We start from the raw sequence: 22,416 nt of genomic DNA, 5'->3' as shown, positions 1-22,416 counted from the left end.
GTGGTTCTGTCCATGGATGGTTTGAGGCTCATATTAGACCATCATCAACGTAAGGAATGCGACCGTGATACTAACCCCAATAATCTCGACTTGCCACTGGCCACGCTCTACTTATAGCCGTAATTAGATGTTCAGGCGTGATTGACTAGGTCACATGATTAATTCCTACCCCTCTTGCCCGCCATTTTTTATGATCGCCACCAGACACACCATTTTTTGCAAGGTGAATCGTATCTCCTGACCGGCCAAAATACCGCCGGATCGTTGTCTTTTGACCTGACCTGTCTCTACCCTTCTTTTCATCAACTGACGCATGGCCAACAAAGAATCCTTTGACAATCTGGTCGAGTGCGAGAAACTCCCAGCGTCTATCCACGAACTTTATACCCAGGCTTGTACAGATGACCATTTCTATGTAACTGGAACTGCACCCAAATATACAAGATGCACGACATCCCTTATTCAAGGCCGCGCTAGAGATTTGATAGCTCAAATGGAAGGATTATCAATAGTATGCACAACATCCTTGTTCCCGTGGATATAACACTGACTTTGCAGAATAATCTAAATCGCCGGAGTCGCAACCTACAACAACGAGGAATAAAGCCTGCCGTTCAAATATATTTTCCAGGGACTAGTAGGGTTGGAGACCCATATATGGCGATAATTCCATTTCACATAGCGGGGGAAGTCAAAATTGGGCAATACACTGCAGAGCTCAACCACTGCTATCATATCTACGGTACCTGCAATTTAATTATTGAAAGCCAACCGGGGAATGAAGGAAGGATGGGGGCATGGGCATGGAAATTGGGCGACTAGATCTCCTACCGATGTACTATAAATATCTCCTCGGTCCAACCATTGACGGCGTGCGTCGCTAAATCGTTCATACCCGAAATAACTCTTAACAGGGCATCAAAATCATTCGATCCTTGTCCCTCGTAAGGCGTCCCTTGTGTCCTAATCGCATTCATGTGACGCAAATTATCCGTTCCTATTACTTGTGATGGTGTTCCTGGAGAGACAGAAAGATCAGTCATATTGGTATCCAGACGAAGAGAGAATATAGAAACTTAAAGAAAAATGTCCATTATCCGGTGTATCCAACCGCCGCCCCGCGCTGTTCCAGCGCAAAATAGTATGTTACATAGAAGCCGTGCAAAGTAAATTCGGGTATTCAGTTCCCAGTCCCCTCCAAAGTGTAAGAAATATAGACGTAAATGTTCGTTTATGTTGAGGTTTCAAGTTCGCTTCAAATCAGGTGCGGTCAGGGGCCTTTCCAGCAATCACAATAGGCTGCTGGCTTTCGCTTTCAATGCTATCCACATCGGCGCTCTTTTTGCTCATCCATTTCTGGCTCCAGTGGGTGGGCTCGGTCAATTGATACCCGCCATTGCCATTCGTAGTAGATTCCCATTCACGGGTTCGAGTAGGGTATGGGGTGCCCTTGCCACTGCTGTTTAGCCCCGGTATGGACTTGAGCAGTACGCGCAGAGAAGGCAGGGATCCAGCGATTAGGCCGAGGGTGTATTCCACGTTCATCAGGATGAGGGGCACCCCACCGAGATCTATGGAGAGAATTGTGGGTAAGCATGCGTGGAGATGACGGTGTCAGCAAGACTTACAAGTATAATCACTAGCACTGGCTTGGAAACCCAGCAATGGAATCCGTGCAAGGCCACATGAGCAGGCAATAAGTCCTGAACTGGTCAGATTCGACTTTGAATGACCTGGCCGGAGGCGTATAATGACTTACCAAGAGAGAACAAGCCAATCACCACCAGGCGTCGGCTCAAGGGCATTTGAAGTTTCCACACGGTGGGTATCGGGAGGGCGACAATCAGCACGTCGAAGATCAACATCAGGATAGCCTGATAGAGCTGGATGTATTCCAAGGTCTTTGGACTGAAGCACTTGGCATTCTTGACATTTGGGTCCCATGCCCCCTCGATAGGGTTGCACTGCACAATCAAGGGGATCTCTCCAGACACCGTGACGAGGATCATAACAGCAATGATTGCCCATCCTGCTCGCTTGACCCATTTGGTCGGAAACAGTCGCATGATAAACACCGTCAGGCTGCATTTTACAGCCAAGGCTGCCCAAAGGTAAAGGCAGAACAAGATGTAAACATACTAGTCAGGGTCAGAAACATCCAGGAGCTGGGGTGGATGGACGACACACCTTATGCACTTGAATCATACTTGACGTAGGTACGGTATCTTGATGGTAGCCAAGGCCGACAGTTGTGAGAACAAGTGAGATCGCTGCAAATGCTACTTGCAGCACCTATTCGACCAGACCAGATCAGTTCATGTTCTTGTTTCGACCCGAGTATCTGCTGCGACTGCCATACCACACTGACAATGACGAGGTAGTCATCGAGACCAAACTGTCGGGTGATGAACCTGCGGACATATAACTATGACTAGATTAGTTTGGTTTCGAACGAAGTGGCTCGTGGCCCGCAAAGCTGGCTCCAGGGAACCATACTCTCAGTAGACAGACAACCAGCTCAAATCCTGTGAACAATCCAATCATCGCCCTTATCGAATCAACAAGAGATGGAGCCGAGTCTGGCAAAACCGTTGGTAAGGTGGTTGAGGCCATTTTGGCTTTCACTGTTCATCTATTCTTTAAATCCAATGTACGAGAATCGAGGTCGTCAAGGTCGAGAGGACGGAATGTGCGCCACAAACTCCAGATGTTCGTCCTAAAAGGGTCTGGGCATATTAATTAAAATGCATCCTCTGTCCTGCCGAGCCCATTTCTGGGGCTACAGGGTTCTGAATCCTGTGACGATCAGTGTCTTTCTTCTCCAGACAATCTAGCTATGCTCCGTACTGGGAAGCAGCCAACAATACTACTTTAGCGTCATGGATCATCCGCCAGTGCGTCCGTAGTGCCGTGTGCCACTTGCCAGGTGGGGGCTTCTGAGAAGCCGATTCATGGGCTAGTAAGCCCAACGTGCCCATTCTAGGCCTAAGTGTCGACTCCACTATCATGCAGAGTTCGCCATAACTACTTAAGGAGTGCATGACAATGGGGGGCGGGATCCACTCTTTTGACTGACGTCCGAGATACGGGCCACCCATTGTCAATTTGCACTCAAAAGGCAAATGGATGACCTTGTCTGCGTATTCGCTAGCCGGCCGCCTTAATGAATATCCCGTGTCGATCCCTACGCCTTCCGCATTTAGGCTTGTTAGAGATGACGGCGCTAGCCGATAACTTGATCCTTCAAGAATCTGCGACAAGGTCTGCGGGGCAAGATACATGAGCGACCACCGAGGCCCCCTCGGCCCAGCATCAAGTGTATTGCCCCCTACCTTGGCCGTTGGAGTCTTGCAATTGAGCGAGTAATCCGCGTGTGTCAATTGACTGCCAATGAGGTAAGCGTATTCTCCTTGTCCCTTGGCCACTATTACCGATTGCACATGCACTGCTCATCATCCACCCGTTCGGTATCACGCTAGAACTCGCAGGACATAAGAATAACTTTCTTGCACTCGAGACTATTCCCCAATAGCAGCTCAACCAGTCGCGTTCAGCCCGCTTTTGCCAATGAGAGTTGCCGTCCATTCCATAATAGCCTTGTTGCAGCATGGCCAACCCACGGGAGTAGAGTCGTTGCACTAGTAGATTCGTCTTTTGTGCCACTGTACCGTAATGGCCGAAAGCGTTAAGTAAGATGTCGGGGGCCAAATGCTGGAGGGGGCGGTATTTACCCCGGAACGCTGTTGAAAGCAGTAGACTTCTTCCCCTGATTTCTTCTACTAGTAAGAGAGAGGTCTGGCGACTCAAAAGCCCGCGCCCGAAACCATTGCTTTCTGTGCGCCATATTGAGACTGAAGGCCCGCTTCAAGTGTCCACATTGCTTTGTGTTTTATCCTTCGCGTCAATGATTGAGATGACCCATATGGCCCCTTTGGACTTAATAGGGTTGACCCCTCTGGATCATCTCCCGGCCAAGCTTGCCCTTCCTTACATATTGTACTTTGATACCCCGGATACCCAAGCTGCTCTCCTGAGTCTGCAGAATGGCGTGGGCAAGCTAGTCTCTCAACTGCCATGGCTAACTGGAGACGTGGTCCTCCATACTCCCGAAGATCTTAAAACCCGCTTGCACATTGCAGCCCCGCAGGTTCCTAATGCCGAAACACGCATACTGCAGGTCAAGGAATATGACCGAGATCAAGATATCCAATCGACCCCTCTACAATCATACCTGCCTGTGCCCACTTTCATTCCTGCCTCTGACCAGAGACCTGTGCTTCGCTTTCAGGCCAATGTCTTCCCGGGCAAGATTGTTCTGGCTATGTGCTTCTGGCACAACGTCTTTGACGGCGGCGGTGCCGGAGTAATCCTTGAGGCATTGGCCGAATGTATCACGTCGACCGAGACTCCTATTACCCAAAGCATTGCAAGCATACACTCTGGCCTTCGCAGCGCGATTGGGAAGTATCCTTCTTTGTGCAGAACTCGGTTGAACCACGATGCTGCACTAGGCCCCCCCTTGTTCGACACCAATACCTCCGCGGAACAGTGGACGCAAATTGAGTCTGCCATGGCATCGGTAGTCCAGACCAAGCGATATGCCTTCAGTGCAGAGAAGGTGGCCAAGCTCAAGGAGGCTTGCAGCATGATTCTCCCAGACGTGACTACAGAGTCCACCTGGGTCTCTAGCAACGACATCATCACCGCCGTACTGGCGATTTCGGTCGACCGTGTTCTACACCCGGAGCGAGCAAACAAGCAGGAGGTCGCTGACTTCCTCATGGCCGTGGACCTGCGTAGAAAAGTTCAACTCCCAAAAACATATGTGGGCAACGTCATCTACCCCATACACGACGATATCTACTTCCGCGATGGCCAAGCGGAGCAAAAAGAGGATGCCGATCTCTTCCACTTGACACAGCTTGCTGTGCGTGTGCGGAACACTCTCGCCTCTATGGACGATAACCTGCTCTACAGCGCCTCAGCTACCGTGGCCGAGTGTGACGACTGGACCAAGCTAGAAGGAAAGCCAGCCGATATTATTATAACCAGTTGGCGAGGGCTGAAGACCTACGCCTTGGACTTTGGTCCTACGATTGGACACATCACAGACTTCGAGCCTGGATTCGCGCTTGTTCCTGGTGGCTGCATCTTTTTGCCCGAACGGATTGCCGAACAGGGCAAGGCGGCTCCACCGTGGGAGGTTTGCATCACCTTGAAGACTGGCGATGACAAGGCTCTTGTTGCAGATCCCTTGTTTAGCCAAATTCTGGCATAGAGCTATAGGTATTCAAGTGAATTCTGCCTACAAGGTTCATATCCAACGATAGCTGTTAACTAGTTAGTTAGTTAACTATCTCGAAAGAAGTTGCGTAAGCACTATCCAGGCATTGTGTGGGCCCAGATGTACACGCGGCCCGAGTATCGTAGACAAGTTGAACCAGGGTTACCAGTTTCATCGTGATGCAGAATCGCCTGTCCCAGTTTGAAGCGCTTGAAGTTTTTGTATGTTGAAATGTATCTTGTGGATGTCCATCAGATAAAGACCCGCCGCGCTACTGCTAGTACGACCCGCAGCAGATTTCGTCAGGATGAGATGACCCCTCCGGGGATACCCCCGGCTGATAGCTGGCTGATAGCTGGCCGTCCTGGAAGATTATGGGCCGGGAATGAATGGCTAGATCATTTGATTCAAGCAGCTAAGCTATGGTTAATCGTGAATTGAGTTTAATAACGAGTAGTTCGGCTCGTTACAGAACCAAGTACGACGTGGCTCGGTCGGTACCTAAATTCTCCGCTGGGTCTGGATCTCGGACCAGGTTTGTTGATATGAGAAGAACGTCATGGTCGCAAGCGTGCATAAACGTGTTTTTGTGCTGTAGATACGGGAGATACCGGAGACTCTGGATGATGATTACAGTCCCCAGGAAGAGAAGCAGTAAAGGTCCGGATTCCCACTCGCGTTGGAATTCCCCGGATGGTCTAGACTTCCCGCTTGGCGAACAAGTCCAGCTTGCGTGTCCCCCGGTGTTCAGCCGCGCTCAGGACATCAGAAGAACTCGAGAAATTCGGTCGCCTTGCCCCTCATCCCAGTACACCATCTCAGGATAGCTTTTTGTGTCGCTGAACCTCCAGTCGGTGCAGCACCAGTTGCCCCCCCTCCACATCCCCCCCCTTCTTCCCGCGTTCCCCTTTTCTGCAACTTTCTCCACCCCCGAACTCCCGCGTTCTGGAACACGAGTCGCCATGTTCTCCTAGGCTAAGCGAATGTGAATCAAACCAAGACAAGTCGATTTTCCAACTGCAAGGCACCAGCCGCGTATGGGTCTGATCGGCTCGGTCCCTTCGCCATGCATTGGAAAGGCCTTCGGCTCGTTGCCGATGGCCCTAAACGCCAGGGTCCTGTCGAACCCCAACCCCACGGTCGTCGCAGCGAGCACCTCCCTCGTCCCTCTCCGCCCGAGACTGAAAGGAGGCTTTCGGAGTCCCCGGATCGCAGTACAGGACTCCCCGAAGCTGATGGCTCCATTCACTCGAGCTCGAGACTCGAATTGCCAGAGACAGGGGAGGAGGACCACAGGGACGAACCACAAAGTGGCGCAAGCTCATCGCATGGCAACACATCGAGTATGCGGAGATATCGATTCAGTTTTATGAGGTTCCGACACGCTTCAGATCCTCAGCTATCCAAGAGCTATGCTCAGGCTGAACAGGATGCCCCGCCGGTACCAGCTCTTCCCCGTAAGTGGACATTGTTGAATCCAGTCTTCCATCCAATTTCCAGGCCCAAAAGAGCTAACGATGAGGCCTTGATACCACAGCGCCCACCATAATTACGACCGCTCCCACCAGCCACGATCTTGAGCAGTATCCACAGCAAAGCATGTTTACCCTTGGAGGTTCCTCGCGCAAGGGTTCAATAGACGAGGTATCGCGAGGATCGACCGAGCGACCTCGGACAAGCCATAAGCCTCAACGCACCAATCAAGGATCCACAGATTCCCAGGCAGACTCTAGCCTCTCAGGCTTTCAGGGCAGCATGGATGAACAAGTCCGCCTGTCCACCATATCCCTACGGAGTGGTGGTCGCGAACCCCAGAACGACTCGGCGCGGACCTCACTAACTGACCCTCGATTCTCTGAATCGTCTCGGTCCGATCAGAGCAATGGAGACCACGCCACTTTCCGGACCAATTCACCCCGTGATGGCTTTGGGTCAACTTCCTCTACCAGACGCTTCCGTCTCCCACGACTAGGGCGCAACCGCAGCTCGTTGTTCCCCCTACCACCGAAGCCGACGCCGATGAGCCAATCGCCAGATAACATACCCAAATTTCTTCCGCCCGAGCCTTCTAAATCAGATGGTTCAGGTGATCATGATCAAGTCTCGCCTCTTCCATCGCCCACCCGCTCGTCGGTTGTCCTGGCTGCACACCCTCCTCTCTCACGCAACGATTCAACAAACTCCGCACGATCCCTTCGATCAAACCCCTCCCACAATGTCCGGAGTAGATCTTCCACCATGGGATCAGTCGCCGAGACTCAGGAAGATCCATCCCCGTCGCCGTACATGGCATCCGGCCGGACCTCCACATCAACTACTGGTCGCAAGAGCTTTGGAGATTTGTTCAATATTACGCAACGATTAAGGCAAAACTCAGAGCCCCCGATGCTTCGCAGTGGCTCGCCTGCCCTTGGAGGAGCTTCAACACCTATGTCTATCAAGCCAGATTTGCCTCCTGTTCCAGCACGAGAAGAAGACGACACGCCAGCTACTTATTTGACGAAATTGGAAGAGGGCTTGCCTAGAGGCATGATCGGAAGTGTTCTTTCCCAGTCAGATGATGAGTTCTTCAAGGTTTCACTGCGAAAATACATGAGATCGTTCTCATTCTTTGGAGACCCAATGGATATGGCTATCAGGAAGCTCTTGATGGAGGTTGATTTGCCCAAGGAAACCCAGCAGATTGACCGTTTCCTCCAGGCCTTCGCTGATAGATATCATGAATGCAACCCGGGGATCTTCGCAAATACCGGTAAGCCCTCATCATGATTCCCAGAGCTACATTGGTACTAATCATATCATTCCAGACCAAGCATATTTTATTGCTTTCTCGATTTTGATCCTGCATACCGACGTCTTCAACAAAAACAACAAACGAAAGATGCAAAAACCCGATTACGTCAAGAATACGAGAGGCGAGGGGATTGCAGACGACATACTCGAATGCTTTTACGAAAACGTCTCATACACACCTTTTATCCACGTCGAAGATGCAAATATACGTGACCGGCATCTAGCCAAGCCAAAACGAGCCCTTTTCAAGAGCACTAGCTCCGAACATCTGGCCAGGGCTACGCGAGAGCCGGTAGATCCTTACGCACTGATCATGGATGGAAAGCTTGAGTCACTGCGCCCAAGTCTCAGGGAAGTCATGGATCTGGATGACATGTACAACCATAATGGAACAGCGGGTCCGCCCGATATGGAAGACCTACACCAAGCCTTCACCAAATCTGGGATCTTGCAGATTGTATCTGCCCGCTCTCGACCTGACGCATTCATGCAGGCAAGCCTTGACAACCCAGCAGATTCCAATCCGGGCTTGGTCGACATCAAGGTAGCCAAGGTCGGCTTGCTTTGGAGAAAGGACCCAAAGAAGAAAAGGGCGCGTTCTTCTTGGGCCGAATGGGGGGCACTCCTAACCTTTTCCCAGCTTTACTTCTTCCGCAATGTAAACTGGGTACGATCTCTGATGGCACAGTATGATGCTTATGTGAAGAATGGTCGTAAGAATACACTGGTGTTCCATCCTCCTCTGACTGAGTTCAAGCCTGATGCCATCATGTCTACCAATGATGCCGTTACGTTGTTGGATACTAGTTACAAAAAGCACAAGTATGCTTTCCAATACGTACGACCTAATGCCTTGGAAGAAGTCTTTCTTGCCACATCCGAGGCGGAGATGAACGACTGGATTGCCAAACTTAACTATGCCGCTGCTTTTAGGACAACAGGCGTCCGCACGAAGGGTATGATTGCCACGAACTACGAGGGGCAGCGATATCGCTCAAGCCAGCAACGGGTCGACTCCTCCTCTTCCTTGAGCTCCCATCAATCGCATGATCGAGAGCCCCCAACACCGACCATCGATCGCGATATTGTCGCTGAATTTGTTGCTGCAAGACGCGAGCTGATGAGCCAGAGGATCCGGGAAGCAAATGAGAAGTTGTTCGTGAGCCAGAGACAGCTTGAAGATCTGCTTCGAAATGCACGACATCTTCAAGTACTGACACCCGTGCATCCCCGAACGCGCGAGAGCGTCATTATGGCAGCGGGCCGTTTGGCTGCGAAGCTGAAATGGGTCCGTCAAGATATATGGCGACACAAGTGCTACCGCGAAGTCCTTTTGCGGGACCTGGATGGAAATGAGAGCTTCATTGAAGGCGGCGCCCGCTCAGTTGACGAGCAGACAATCTCCTCACCGCAAGTACCCCTGCCTCCTGCCTCCGGTCCAACAATCGTATCTGAGCCTAGCGTGGATCGAGCGCCCAGCATTGTGCGCACCGCCTCTAGTCATGATACGGCTGAGCGGGTTCCGCCAGCTGCTGAACGAGCGGAACCCGGGTTGCTGAAGCAGCCATCGACAGAGGAGATGCGCCGTCCAAGCATACCGAGCTCTACCGCATCGTCTGAGCCCGTTCGTGTGGGCCGACCCGTTTCTATCGCGCAGATTTCCGAACGGAGTAAATCTGATATTCGATTGGAACGTGAAGCCTCTGTCCTCAGCCGTGGGAGCAAGTTCGAAACTACTAGCCTTGGCTCTCGCGCGTCTAAGCTCACATCCCCTGTGAGCTATGATGATAGTGAGGAACGGCTACTTAGAGAGACCGGTCTTCTGGACCTGGGTGGCTCCCCTCCTCCACGTAAGCCCTCCATTGCTGCGCACGAGTCAGATGTTGAAAGCAAGCGGGATGACACATCCGAGGCTTCCCAAGTAGAAAAACCAAATCGAGGTGCACGTCGCAGTTTGCAGCGTTCCCTTCGTTCAGCTGAAAACCATATTTCGAGACACCACTCGCATGCCACTCATCGAAGGAACAAGGGCTCCGTATCCAGTGGCGGGCCTTTGGATGGTGATGATAGTATACCGCATGTCGGAGAGGGGCTGTCCCGTAAATCCAAGAGCTTCACTGTACATGGCAAGAAGGCCTCGATTGTTACCTTCGGATCCGATTGGGCCAATATTCCACCCGAGGAGCGTCTCAAACTCCGGAAACCTACTCCTCACGATGAGCCCAGGACCTCTGAGACCGCCATTGATAGCGGAGATTCATTGATCTTGGACAACATACCACTTGAACGCACTCGCTCCCCCCGAACCGCAAGCACCACAACCAGGCTCAGCATGCGGAGTGACGAGGGGCTCACAGCAGATGCCTTTAAGGACGCACACGAAATCCTACATGGTGATTCCTCGACACCCGCCGCAGATGATCCAACCAGTCCTGTAGATGGCCCAGGCCCAGCTACGATCGAAGCAGACAGTTTCCCCGCGTCATTCTCAGGATCTGCGATATTTGGTGGTCCTCTTATAGCACCTAGTGACGATGAACCCATCTCTCCATCAACAACATCTCTCGGCGAAAGAGCCGTCGAAACGCCCTCATCAGAGAACCTGCGGCAGCAAGCCGTTGGGGCCTGATCACAACCCCTTTAGCCACCTGTATTCCGTCTCCCCACCGACCCTTTGTTTAGCCTCGTCTGCTTTCATTTTGTCTGTTCACCCAATTATACCCCAACTTCTCGACCTCTCCTTTTTCTTTTACTACCCAGGGCTGGCTTCTTGCATTGGGCGACCTCCTTCGGTCTCGGTTTCAGATATGGTTCTTTTTTGCGCGTTCCCTCCCTTCCGGAGCTCCTTCCGAACTGATTTGCATGTGCAGTCTCGTCTCTCGTCTCATGAAGGGCTCCCAGTCGCTCCTCTAAGCTTCCATTGTTGCCCAAGCATGCGAATGCATCGTGTCGAATTTGTTGCAGCATCCATCCCGAAGGCTACTTTATTGCCAATGTCATACTATCACTGTAGCGGCTGGGCCGTGTTTAGAGCTAAAAGCGGATTTTGATCATTGAACACATTGTATCCTCAATTAATGCATAGAATATACTTGCCAGTATTTGTAAGAGCTAAAGCATCAGTACGGAGTATGTCGAATACATAACGTAGGTACCCACATGAACCCCCAAAATGACAAGCGGTCTACACCACGGTGACCCAAACCGCCCAATCAAATCCTCCCACCCCAGCCCTCCCAGATAACACCCGCATTAAACCAAGCCATCGCAACTTAATTTCCATACCTCTTCATCATCACCCACCCTCAAAATGGCGCATTCCAAGCGCAACACCTCCCTCCCGCACTTCACAGCCTACGAGCGCAGCCTCCTCCGCTCAACCTGGGGCTCCAAACGCAGCGTTATCGGCCGCGATTCCTTCCTCCCCTTCGGCTCCTGCAAACTATGCCTACAGCCTGCCCGCGCCCCCGTCGTCGCCTGCGCAACCAACGGGGACCTCTTCTGCCGCGAGTGCGCGATCAACGACCTCCTCGCGCAGAGGCAGGAGATCAAACGGTTGGAGCGGGAGAAGGAAGAGGCGAAGAAGGCGCTGGCAGAGGATGAGGAGCGCGCGCTGGAAGAAGCGAAGAGGAAAGAGTTAGCGGATTTCGAGCTTGTCTCTATGGGACTGGAGGGGAAATCCGGGGCGGGGACGAAGAGGAAAGCTGAGGAGAGTGAGGCCTTGGAGGCGTTCAAGAAGCGCGAGGTTCTGGTTGAGGGGAAGCGGAGGAAGGTGTTTGAGTTGGATGCGGGGCAGATGGCTAGGGTTGTGAGGGAGGAGCAGGAGCGGTTGAAGGAGGAATTGAAGAAAGAGAAGGTTGGTTTTGACTTTTGCGGATTTGTTGGGTGGGGGGGTTTTCATGCGGCTAATTACAAGTTTTGGTTCTAGACTCGGACGAGCAAGTCTGCTCTACCGTCGTTCTGGGTCCCTTCGCTGACGCCTAGTACGGATGCGAATGAGATCGTGGCGAATAAGTCGGTGAAGATGGCGCCTATTTGTCCTGGGTCTTCGGAGGAAGATCAGCATACGTACTCGCTCAAGTCATTGGTGGAGGTGCATTTTAACGAAGAGAAGAGCGAGGATGGAACTACGTCACGGACTTGCCCGAGTTGCAAAAAGACTCTGAATAATGGGCTCAAGGCTATTTGTATGTTCCCCTACCCAGCGGAGGATATCCAGAGCTAATTATGCATGACGTATAGTGGCCAAGCCATGTGGCCATGTTATCTGCTCGCCGTGTGTTCGTAAATTCATGACGCCATTTGATCCAGACCCGCATAGGACGAAAGGAGAGCAAGCTTTCGGAGCAGCAGATACTGGAAAAGTGTTATGTTATGTCTGTGAGACAGATGTCTCGGAACAAAATTCCACAGACAAGGGAGATGACCACGGGAAGGAGGGCTCAAAGAAGAAGTCCAAGAAAAAGGACAAGGAAGCAATCAAGCCTGGTCTCGTGGCGATCAGTTCCGAGGGCACCGGTTTCGCCGGCGGCGGTGGAAATGTTGCTACGAAGAAAGGCGTGGCATTTCAATGCTAGGCCAAGAGACTGCGGAATACAGGACAATTGATGAGCAGGAAAAAGCGGTATCTGTACACTTTACATTTCTCAGGATCCAAATCCGGCAAAGAGTCGCTGGATAACGGGATGCCTTTCATTGCTGGAGTGATAAAATATCTGAATGATAATGGCTGGGTGAGCCGAACGCCTTAACCATGCACGAGACTATGTTCTATGTATACACAGAGCGGATCAATCAGGTCACTGCTCTTCCACTTTCCACAACCCCATGGATAATGGTCTTATCCCGAGATCTTCTTCTTGGCGTTGTTAAACTCCCGAACGGTAATCTCACAACGAACCTCCTGGCAAAGTCGGCGGCGACGGCCAGGATCGAGCTTAGCAGCAAACTCCAGGCCTGAAGCACGTTCGACAGCCTCGAGAGGTACCTCAAAGTCTGACAAGCTCTTTTCGTTGGAGATGCGAGCATTGGGCAAGACAAACGCACCAACCGCAACCTTACTGTATGGAGAGTTGGAGCCGTCCTCGGCGTATATAACCTTATAGAAATGAGTGGGCACAGCGACATTGGGAGGATTGCCGATAACTTCGTAGCTGACGCGCCATTTCCCGTCCGGGTCGCGGTGCGGGAGATAGAGAGGACCGGTCACGATGCGGACGGAGGGATAACGGCGGGACTTGGCGAGGTTACGGCAGAAGTCCTCGAAGTGAGCCCAGTAGTCACGGTTGAAACCTTCACCAACCTGGGGGCACATGTTGCTAAGGGCGAAGGTGTCGTCCATAGCCTCTTGGGACCATTTGGCGTCGGCGGCTGGCACCTGGTGGCCGCGGTCGTAGCCAGAGCGGAAGTAGTCGGATAGCTTAGCACGGAACATGGGCGGGATTGTCAAATCCTCAGCGAAAGCACTATGCTTGCGGTCTGCTTCGTTAAGCGCTAGGGATTCGGCGGTGATGTGCTCAGCGACCCAGGAGGGATTGCGGGTGCGGCGGTCGAAAGCTCCATGGAGCGGTAGTGTATTGAGCTCGTCGGCGACGGGGCCAGGGAAACCATACTGGAGAACACCAGCAGGGTCGACAGGGCCGCCGGCGACTTTCGCAGCGAGGGTTGGAGGCGCAACTGTCACGGGAACTTTCACGGCAGTTGTAGTTGGAGTCGGAGGAGGCAGTGGCTGCGATTGCTGCTGCTGGGCCTTCGGCTTGGAGGAATAGAGGATGGCAGTGACACCAGCACCGGTGGCAGCACTGGCGGCCGCGATCACGGCCAACGTCGCTTTGGACATTGTGGTTCCAAGGAGGTGGTGGGAGTTGGAGGAGAGCACCGCTACGCGCGGAAGTAAAATAAACCCAAGAAATTCAGGTACCAAAAAAAAAAGTAGTCACGGGCCAATCAGCTCGTGACCTGCCCGGGGGGGGCTTGTGAGCGCTTGTGATGCGCCTTGGTCAGGGTCAGCTGCATATGGCCAGGCAGCAAATCAGAGATGCGAAATGTGCCATTCTGGAATCAGAAGACTCGATTCGTGGAGGCCCACGTTTCACAGGGCGTTAGGAGAGACCGGCTGTTCATGCCGTGCGCTCGGGTTCACCGTGGACGTATAGACGATACCACATATTATGTGACATGTAGCTGTTATATAGCTTCTATATAGCTCCTATATAGCTAGCGCTCGTCAGCTTGGATGTGTACGCGATAGCTCGTAATAAGATTGCATAATGTGGCGAATAAAAGCGACGTTGGAGAACCAGCGACTGCAGGTCGTGAGAACCTTGTGGGCAAAGGACGCGCTGATGAGCCAAAGCCAAAGAAGCGGGGACTCGAGGCCGGAGCCAACGAGTCCACCACTATCGTCTGATCTCTTTTCTTCATCTTTCTACATAAAAAGCCGAGCATGGAGGAGTCGCTTCAATAAGGTGGGCGAGGTTGGAAATAGGGCACAGTTGACCGCCCGATCAAGAACTAAGACTGACATCACTATTTCCTTCTCTTCTTCACCACCTGCCATGGCCAACAACGATGCACGGGGCTGGGTGATGAGCGCCGTCTCGGGCGTTGGTAAGTACAGCTGCTCCTCTGGAAATCGCATTTTCTCATTCTCATGTCTCATGTCTTCTTCTAGCCTGCGTCCTCGGAGCCACCGTCATTTGCGCGGATGTGGTGCTGCGGCGGATCATGCACGACAAGAGCTTCCAGATTGCAAAAAGCAACAACTTCCTGTCGGCCTCTTTATGCCTCAGTGCGGGTGTAATGGTTTGTCTCCAGCTTCTAAGCAGTTATTGCTCCCTTCCCATGCTAATCTAGCGGTCAGCTCTTCACCTCTCTCTATAGTATGCTCCCGAACTCCAAAGAGTATCTCACACGTGCTGGGTTCTCTTCACCTGCGTCGGCATATATATTGACCGGTCTCTTCTTGGCCGGTGTCATCGTGATCCAATTTGTATCGGGGTTTATTCACCGCTTCATACCTTCCCATGTTGTGGACTGCGCGCATACTCACGAGCCGGACAATGATCCCGAGCGCGGCGAGGGCTCCCGGGGAGAGCTGCCCGATCACCATACAAACGGCAGCAACGAGAGGACTCCTCTCCTCCAGACCAACCATACCCAGTCTTTCACTTCGACCCCCGCCGTGCTACAACGGACGAATCCTGCATCTAAAGCTGTGAGGCCAGGATCTTTACGTACTGCCCTCTCGCGGCGGCTGACTTCGTTGATGGGTGGCGTCAAGACAACCTGTGATGAAGACGGCCCCTGCTATGGAGTTTCCCAGAAATGTGGCCGCGAGTGTACCAAAATCCTCCCCAACGTGAGCCCACCGCCCCTATGAGCACTGGTGAAGTTCCACAGTCTTCCTCATTGCCACCACATCCAGGCCTCGTCACGCAGTCCGACGACACGCATAGTGAGGCTGATGCCAACCTCGACTCTACTAAAACTACATCCAATCCCGGGTATTTTGATGCGGTCACTGGAAAACACCCCAGACACCCTATCACAGCTCCTGAGAGCTCAGTCCATGCCCAACCTCTTTCGCGGCCCCACATCAGCAAATCCCAAGTTGTTGAACATAACTCCCACCACAGCCATCATCATGAAAGTAATCATCATCAAGAAAACGGAGAGGATCCTCATTCTTTAAAGTCCGGTGGCGATACTCACCATCACCATGTGCCACAGAATGCTTTCCTCTCAATTGGTCTTCAGACATCCCTGGCGATTGCCCTGCACAAACTACCTGAAGGCTTCATCACCTATGCTACAAACCATGCGAATCCGACCCTAGGCTTTACAGTATTCCTTGCGCTTTTTATCCACAACATTGTTGAAGGATTTGCGATGGCCCTACCCCTCTATCTTGCCTTGAGCTCTCGCTGGAAGGCGATGTTTTGGTCCAGCCTTCTAGGTGGTATCAGTCAGCCTGCTGGGGCTGGAATAGCTGCTTTGTGGATCTGGGTATCCGGCCGTACCAGCCAAGATCCATCAGGTCCTTCTTGGGGCATTTATGGAGGAATGTTCGCAGCCACCGCTGGTGTCATGACTTCCGTTGCGCTGCAGTTGTTTAGCGAAGGACTTGGTCTGACCCATCGCCGGGGCGTGGGAATTGGGTTCGCTGTTGCTGGCATGGGGCTTATGGGATTGAGCTTTGCTTTGACAGCCTGAACAACGATACTGTTGAATTGCATACAGACGGTTGCATCAATATAAAACGAAAAGGGACAGGGTGGCGTTTTTATACTCAACACTTTCGCATTTCCTTGGGTTCTCACTAGTCAACTGCATGCAGGGGCCGCTCATTCTCTTGATTTCAGCATTGTTCTGCTGTGGCAACTTGAGAAGATTCTCTTGAGAAGATTCTAGGGCAGTAGGGGCTTCATTTTTGCGTCATAGAGCTTTATTCATACACCAGAACGAATCACGACTGAATTTTTCGAAGATCAATAAGATTCGTAGATCCCAACAAAAAATCATAATTTAAATAAATTCATTTTATAAGAACGCCCCGAACAAACCAAACAATTAAAGCACTCTCAATATCAACAATATTTTACAGACATTTTCTCAGCCTCGTGGCAGTAATTCTCTACAAAGCCTGCACTGAGATTCTTCTTGGAGCACCACTACCATTCATTGTGCCAGGCCCACTCGACTCTCGCAGACGATTTTGATGCACCTGGCCCTGATCATCGAGATCATCAACATCAATACTAAACCGTCTGGGCCTGGACCACATTCCAAAAGCCTCTCCGCCGTGCACCTCGCCGATATTCTGCACTTGTTCTGGCTTGAGTCCGAATTTCTCGGTGACGTGCGCAATCAGGCTCTCATGCGCGGAAGCCCTCGAAGTGCTCTGGCCAGTACCAAGTCTTGCCTGTGCTCGACGCAGCAGCTCCAAATGCTGCGACGCAACATCAGCTGCGTCGGGGTGATTCTTGGCATCCGCGTCCCCCAAGAGATCATGCAAAGCGGCTTCGTGGAGCGTGGTAGCTGATTTGTGATCTCCAGATGCAGTGAAAAGTCCTGACAGGAGCTTCGTCATCTCCAGCGTCACGGTGTCCCAGCTCCCCCCATACCTGCCGCAGGTTGTAGCAGATGTCGCGGCACAGCTGGATGGAGGAGTCGACTGAACCCCGGCAGAAGCGTGTCTCGACCAACCTTCGACCGACCCAGACTACCACATCTGGGAACCAGGTGCGCTGGACGATTCTCGATGTCCAGAGCTGGGTCAGGGTTGCTTCGAGTTCGTCAAACATCTCGTATTCGCCGAAGAGGGTGATCATGTCATTCAGGTCGGTGAACGGGAGATCAATTATTTCGATGCCGATGGCTTTGGAAGATTCCATAATTTCCTGCAGGAGGAGCTTGGATTTCAGCGACATTTCGCGACACACACTCTTTCCTTCGCATTTCGTGATATTGTTGCCGCTGAGGTATAAGCAAAGCTTAGTGGCGGTCTTAATGTTGTCATAATTGTCCAGACCATCTGTCAAGTGAAGGAACGAATGAAGGACTCCAGTAATATCACTAGCCTCTTGAAACTTAGAGGCTTTGCAGAGATCACGAACTAACTTTGTGGTCCTGTTCAGAATCTTGGCGATGTATTTCTCATTATCGGCCTCTCGAAGACAGATCTGGTAGAAGTGCTGGACGATCCCACGATCTGCAATCTGAGTAGCAGACAGGGTCGAGCAAAAGTACTCATACAACCTATCGCGCGTGCGTTTTGCGGCGTGGTCTCTTTTCTGGTCTGCCTGGAGATTAGCCAGGCGATTACCGGAGACCAAAGCAGGTATGAAGTCGTGACTGGATAGATTCTTGGAGAATTCTTGCCGTGTCTGCATTTCTCGGGCCATTTCATCCATGATCACATCCGAGCTTGCTCTGCGACTGAAGGCCTCTTCGAAAGCTGAGACGAATACGGCGTCACGCTGATCTCTGAGGGTCTTTGCGGATTTATCGGGGCTTGATACCACGCGCTGTCGCAATTCATCCAGCACAGCATTGCCCCCATCGATGAAACCACATTCCACATAAATGGTGCCAATCTTGCGTGCCCAGTCGTCCATCGTATCTGTCTCAGCGCTTTCTCCATGGAGTATATCAGTAATATAGGTGTGCAAAAGAGCATTTCCTTGCTGAATAGACGCTGGCGTTCCTTGGTGCGAATGGGCCAGAGCTAATTCTCGAAGCCATGAGAGTGTTGTCCTTGAATAGTAGCCTTGTGTCTTCTTTGCTAGCTGGAATTCCTCTGTGTAAAGGGAACGAGCATCGCTTCCCGAGTCCTTCTTCTGGACATAAAGCTGCGCCAGCTTGTGTTTCAGAGTTATGGGCAAGGGGTAGGTCATTTGCTCAAGGCCCTTTGACAACTGAGATGCCGAAACCCATTCATTTGTTTCCAGAGATTTTTTATACAGAGAAATTGCTTGATCTCTTGAAGACTTGTTGGTCTCACAAAGCTCGGCAAGTAAGAGCGTAGCACTTAAGGTCTTTGGATGCGTTGGCCCGTACACATTTCGACATGCTGCAATATAATCGGAATAGACTTTATGGTGCTCAGAGAACTCGGTGTCGTTGGGATGTGAGCTAAGTGTCGTCATATAGCCCACAAAGGTTTTCTCGAGGGAGCGCTCTACGGTCGCCCGGTCGGTACGCGAGATATTATCGCTCGAGGCGAGACTCGGCCACAGATGTCTATAGATGCCGAGGGCTGCTTTCCATTGATTCTCCTTCTCGTACAGGCTGATGAGCGCAAACGCAGCTTCAAATCCCTCAAGTGCAATCTTGTCGTCGTAAGTCGTGCATGCGTAGATACGCTGATAAGTATTCTTCGCTTCGCGATCCATGTTGAGGCGCTTCGCTAAAGTTGCTTCAAGGTACATGTTATCTACCGTATGCTTGTGACTTTGACCCAGCCTCGTCGCCAAAAAGCTGCTCAACTCATTAAGAAGAGTCAAGGCTCTGGTGAACTGGAAAGTGGTCTCGTAGAACTCGACAACAGCCTTTGCGACGGCCATGACAGAAGCCACTGGGACATTCTCAGATGATTTGAGTGAACCAAATGCATTTGCATACACAATAGTGGCCTGTTCAAGGTTCAATCTGCGGAAATGGCAATATGCCAAAGCAAGGGCTAGATCGGCCACAGGAGGTGCCAGTTCTCTGGAAAACTTTGGATGGGAGCCTTGATCTTCGACTGTCGGCCAGATGTACCGGAGGGCAGCCTTGGTGCAATCATTTGCACCCACCCAGTCACCCGCACGCATGTGATTGCTGGCCAGGCTGTGGCATAGGATCAATGTGGACACGGAGAGGTTTTCAGGGGAGGAGCATATTGAATCAATGAGTTCCACCATCAACTGGCTACCTTGGTCTTGACCGTTCATCAAATTGGTAGTTCCGTTAATAGAAGCGGCACTCGCTGTGCTTTCAGCCAGCCAAAGTGCAAGGGACATCGCCTCCGGAGAGTATTCCTCGTTGGCTTCCTTGTAGTAATGCCACATCAAGATTGACAGAGAACGCTCTAGGTCATACATGTGCATCGCATGAGTTTCACTACGAAGCAGGCGAACACCCTGCATCATCTCTGGTGAGTGCACCCCAGTGACTTCAAGGTCTGCGACGAGCTCTCTCATGACCGCATCAGCTTCTTGATCCCGACCTTGTCGATGCAGGTACTGATGATAGGCAAGAGCGACATTTGCCTTTTTATCCATTGTGTCCACAGTATCGATCTCGCGTGAATTAAGACCAGACCAGAGACTGGACAGGACGCCTCGAGCCTGTGCATCATCACCTTGCTTTTCGTACAGTTGAGCCAGGTATAATGAATGCTGAATACGACGATCATTCGTAACTTCCATCGTGTTCCGCATGTTGTCGTACTTGGTTCGAGCGATGTCGCGATTCATCTCCTCACTTCCGGTGGAGAAATGGTCTGTAAGAAAATCTGCTGCTTCAGAAGCTTTCCTGGAGTTTGTTCCGTACTTCTGGGCGATGACTTGGTAGAATTGCTTTGAGAGGTGAAGGCCGGGCTCATCGTCACCGCTAGCTTGATAAATGCTAACCATCATTCCCAGATGCTTCATGCGTTGGTCGAAATCAATTCCTGTGACCTCTGAATCTGCCAAGATAAGGTACCGAAGAGTAGCCTCCTGGTCAGGAGTCATGCTGCCACGTTTACTGAACATTTCAGTCATCATTTCCATGCACTGCAAAGTGATGGGGTCAGATTGCCCTAGGAGCTCTTGGCTGATCTGCCACGCCTCGAAGCAATGCTCATCGGCATGGCTTGCATTGGCTAGCTTTGAAGCTTGGGCAGTAAAGAGTAAGCTCTGAAGGAAAGCCAGAGACTTATCACCCAAGACAGACCGGCGTATATCTGTCGCGAGACGGTATAATTCAACTACGCTCGAGCGAGTGAATTGAGACTCGCGGCAGGTCAGCTCAAGGCGCGAAAACAAGACCGTGTCAGGTATAAGGTTTTTGGAGCTGGCGCCGAACTTGAAGTCACCCTTAGCATTGACCAGGTTCGAATTGAGGAAATGCGACAGCCAGTATCGCGCTGTGTATTCCAAAATGGGATACTTGTCAAAGAGATGGTTGCGTTCGCTGCTGCTCAACTTGTCCATCGCGAGCCCGGATTCTTCACGCACACTTAGCTGAACCCATGCCAGACATTTGTTAAGCAAATCAAAGTGAGCATCCCCAATATTGAACAGTGATCTTGAAACCGGTGTTTTAGCCTGTTGAAGGACATGATCTCGGATACAGGTATGAGCAAAAGAAATGACACCATCGCGAGTCATGATGAGAGGGCTCAGTGCTTCACTCCATGCATTCGTCGGCGCGGGCTTCGAAGCAATGAAGCTCGGGGTATTGTGATCCACCAAAAGGAGCTGGTCGATTTCCTCAATCAGCAGCGGTCTCTCAGCCGCTGCTAGCCATGAAAGAACTGACATCGTCTCGCGTTGACTCAAGTCCAAGTGTTGAATATGAAATTCAAGCAGCTTCGGTATAGAATCAGGTAAGGTGTGAACCGCAGCCACGGCCCTATTCAGAGTTTTCTGTTGACGAGCATACTCAAGGGCCAATTCAGCCCAGATAAAGGATCCTTTGGACTGATTGATGATATCGGTGACAACATTAGCAACAGAAGACACTAGTTGATCATTGTTCGTGTGGTCGGAGTCAAAACTAGAGGAAAGAGTCTCGGAAACGTAAGTTGCCAGATCGGTTTGGGTGTGGGTAGCCTGGATTGTAAAATGCTGGAATCCACCGGTACTTGTTATTTGGGTGATTGGCCGACTGAACGCAATCATTTTGGATCCAGAGTTCTGCAGAGACAAAGTCTCGCTGAACCTGCTAAGGAACTTGGCTCCAAGGCTGGGGCCGCCTTTGATTTGATCAAGCCCATCCAACACGAACATGTACTGAATATCAGCCTCTAGTCCAGCTTGGATCCCCTGCCAAAGGTTTTCTTCGACGCGGTGGTCTTTAGCACCATCGAGGGCACTCTGAGCTGCTTTTGCTGCATGTATCAAGATGTTCTCTTGAATCCGCTTGTCACTCACGCAGTGATCCAGCATCTGATGTAAGATTCCTTTCAAAATCCGCAGCGGCAAGGTGGCGACAGGAATGTCCGCGCCTATGGGTCGTCAACACAATGCAGATTAATATCATGCTCATAAGACTTACGAATTGTGTACGGAATGATATTCCAGGCCTCGTGCTCATTAGACTCTTGCAATCTGTCCATCGTCCACTGGGAAAGGGCGCTCTTTCCACAGCCAGGCTCACCAGTAACGAGCAATACCGGGGAACTTCCCACAGTGAAATCGTAAAGCGTATTATTGAACCACTCAAAAGATCCTTCGGCTAATTTGTGGCTGCGAGAATCTAGTATGAACTGAAAGGGGCGATCTTGTACCCCAAGGAATTGACGAAGACTGCCAATTTCAGGGCTGGAGTAAATAAGTGAGCTTTCCTGCACTATTTTTGCAGTAGACGATTCCACGATAGTATTCCAGCGATTGGAGTATCGCTTAGCGTATGTCAAGAATGCCACGTCGACATTTCGAGCGATGTTCTGATCAGGATCTTTGCTCTTGAGCCCTTCCACGCAGCTGGTTGATGTACTGAATACCATCTCCAGTAAGTCGGCAAATACTGCGGCAGCTTCTGGCTGTAGATTTGGAGAAGATTTGTAGGTGTCCTCGTACTGAAGTAGTAGGTGGATTCCCACGGCGACTCGACCGTATCGACCAAATATTCTTTCGAACATCTCGGTG

General features: G+C 51.4%; 7 protein-coding genes across 7 annotated transcripts; 4 read left to right on the top strand and 3 right to left on the bottom strand.

Moving 5' to 3' along the window:
• Positions 1 to 1,260: 1,260 nt before the first annotated feature.
• On the bottom strand, positions 1,261 to 2,613 carry N7468_003093 (uncharacterized protein; the record flags this gene model as incomplete). The annotated part of the gene is made up of 6 exons (XM_058472390.1): positions 1,261 to 1,571; positions 1,629 to 1,703; positions 1,760 to 2,138; positions 2,188 to 2,292; positions 2,360 to 2,425; positions 2,497 to 2,613. The coding sequence occupies 6 exons, from the start codon at positions 2,611 to 2,613 to the stop codon at positions 1,261 to 1,263; spliced, it is 1,053 nt and encodes a 350-aa protein (XP_058331393.1).
• A 1,291-nt stretch (positions 2,614 to 3,904) lies between these two features.
• On the top strand, positions 3,905 to 5,278 carry N7468_003092 (uncharacterized protein; the record flags this gene model as incomplete). The annotated part of the gene is made up of 1 exon (XM_058472389.1): positions 3,905 to 5,278. One exon carries the CDS (start codon positions 3,905 to 3,907, stop codon positions 5,276 to 5,278), a length of 1,374 nt encoding a protein of 457 aa, XP_058331392.1.
• A 1,072-nt stretch (positions 5,279 to 6,350) lies between these two features.
• N7468_003091 (Arf family guanine nucleotide exchange factor SYT1) lies at positions 6,351 to 10,706 on the top strand (the record flags this gene model as incomplete). Its single annotated transcript, XM_058472388.1, has 3 exons — positions 6,351 to 6,741; positions 6,822 to 8,036; positions 8,092 to 10,706. The coding sequence occupies 3 exons, from the start codon at positions 6,351 to 6,353 to the stop codon at positions 10,704 to 10,706; spliced, it is 4,221 nt and encodes a 1,406-aa protein (XP_058331391.1).
• A 681-nt stretch (positions 10,707 to 11,387) lies between these two features.
• On the top strand, positions 11,388 to 12,654 carry N7468_003090 (putative RING finger domain protein; the record flags this gene model as incomplete). Its single annotated transcript, XM_058472387.1, has 3 exons — positions 11,388 to 11,933; positions 12,006 to 12,264; positions 12,320 to 12,654. 3 exons carry the CDS (start codon positions 11,388 to 11,390, stop codon positions 12,652 to 12,654), a joined length of 1,140 nt encoding a protein of 379 aa, XP_058331390.1.
• Positions 12,655 to 12,917: 263 nt separating this feature from the next.
• On the bottom strand, positions 12,918 to 13,916 carry N7468_003089 (DNA/RNA non-specific endonuclease; the record flags this gene model as incomplete). The annotated part of the gene is made up of 1 exon (XM_058472386.1): positions 12,918 to 13,916. The coding sequence occupies one exon, from the start codon at positions 13,914 to 13,916 to the stop codon at positions 12,918 to 12,920; it is 999 nt and encodes a 332-aa protein (XP_058331389.1).
• A 718-nt stretch (positions 13,917 to 14,634) lies between these two features.
• Positions 14,635 to 16,291, top strand: N7468_003088 (Zn(2+) transporter ZRT3; the record flags this gene model as incomplete). Its single annotated transcript, XM_058472385.1, has 4 exons — positions 14,635 to 14,686; positions 14,751 to 14,881; positions 14,940 to 15,437; positions 15,479 to 16,291. 4 exons carry the CDS (start codon positions 14,635 to 14,637, stop codon positions 16,289 to 16,291), a joined length of 1,494 nt encoding a protein of 497 aa, XP_058331388.1.
• Positions 16,292 to 16,712: 421 nt separating this feature from the next.
• N7468_003087 (ATP-binding protein) lies at positions 16,713 to 22,409 on the bottom strand (the record flags this gene model as incomplete). Its single annotated transcript, XM_058472384.1, has 3 exons — positions 16,713 to 17,168; positions 17,203 to 21,773; positions 21,824 to 22,409. 3 exons carry the CDS (start codon positions 22,407 to 22,409, stop codon positions 16,713 to 16,715), a joined length of 5,613 nt encoding a protein of 1,870 aa, XP_058331387.1.
• Positions 22,410 to 22,416: the final 7 nt, after the last annotated feature.

This window comes from Penicillium chermesinum (assembly GCF_028974085.1).
Source record: "Penicillium chermesinum strain IBT 19713 chromosome Unknown utg000003l:1.0-5111272.0:1.0-5115320.0, whole genome shotgun sequence".
NCBI lineage: Eukaryota > Fungi > Ascomycota > Eurotiomycetes > Eurotiales > Aspergillaceae > Penicillium > Penicillium chermesinum.
Note: the sequence above shows the minus strand (reverse complement) of the source record. Positions and strands in the feature narration are given on the sequence as shown.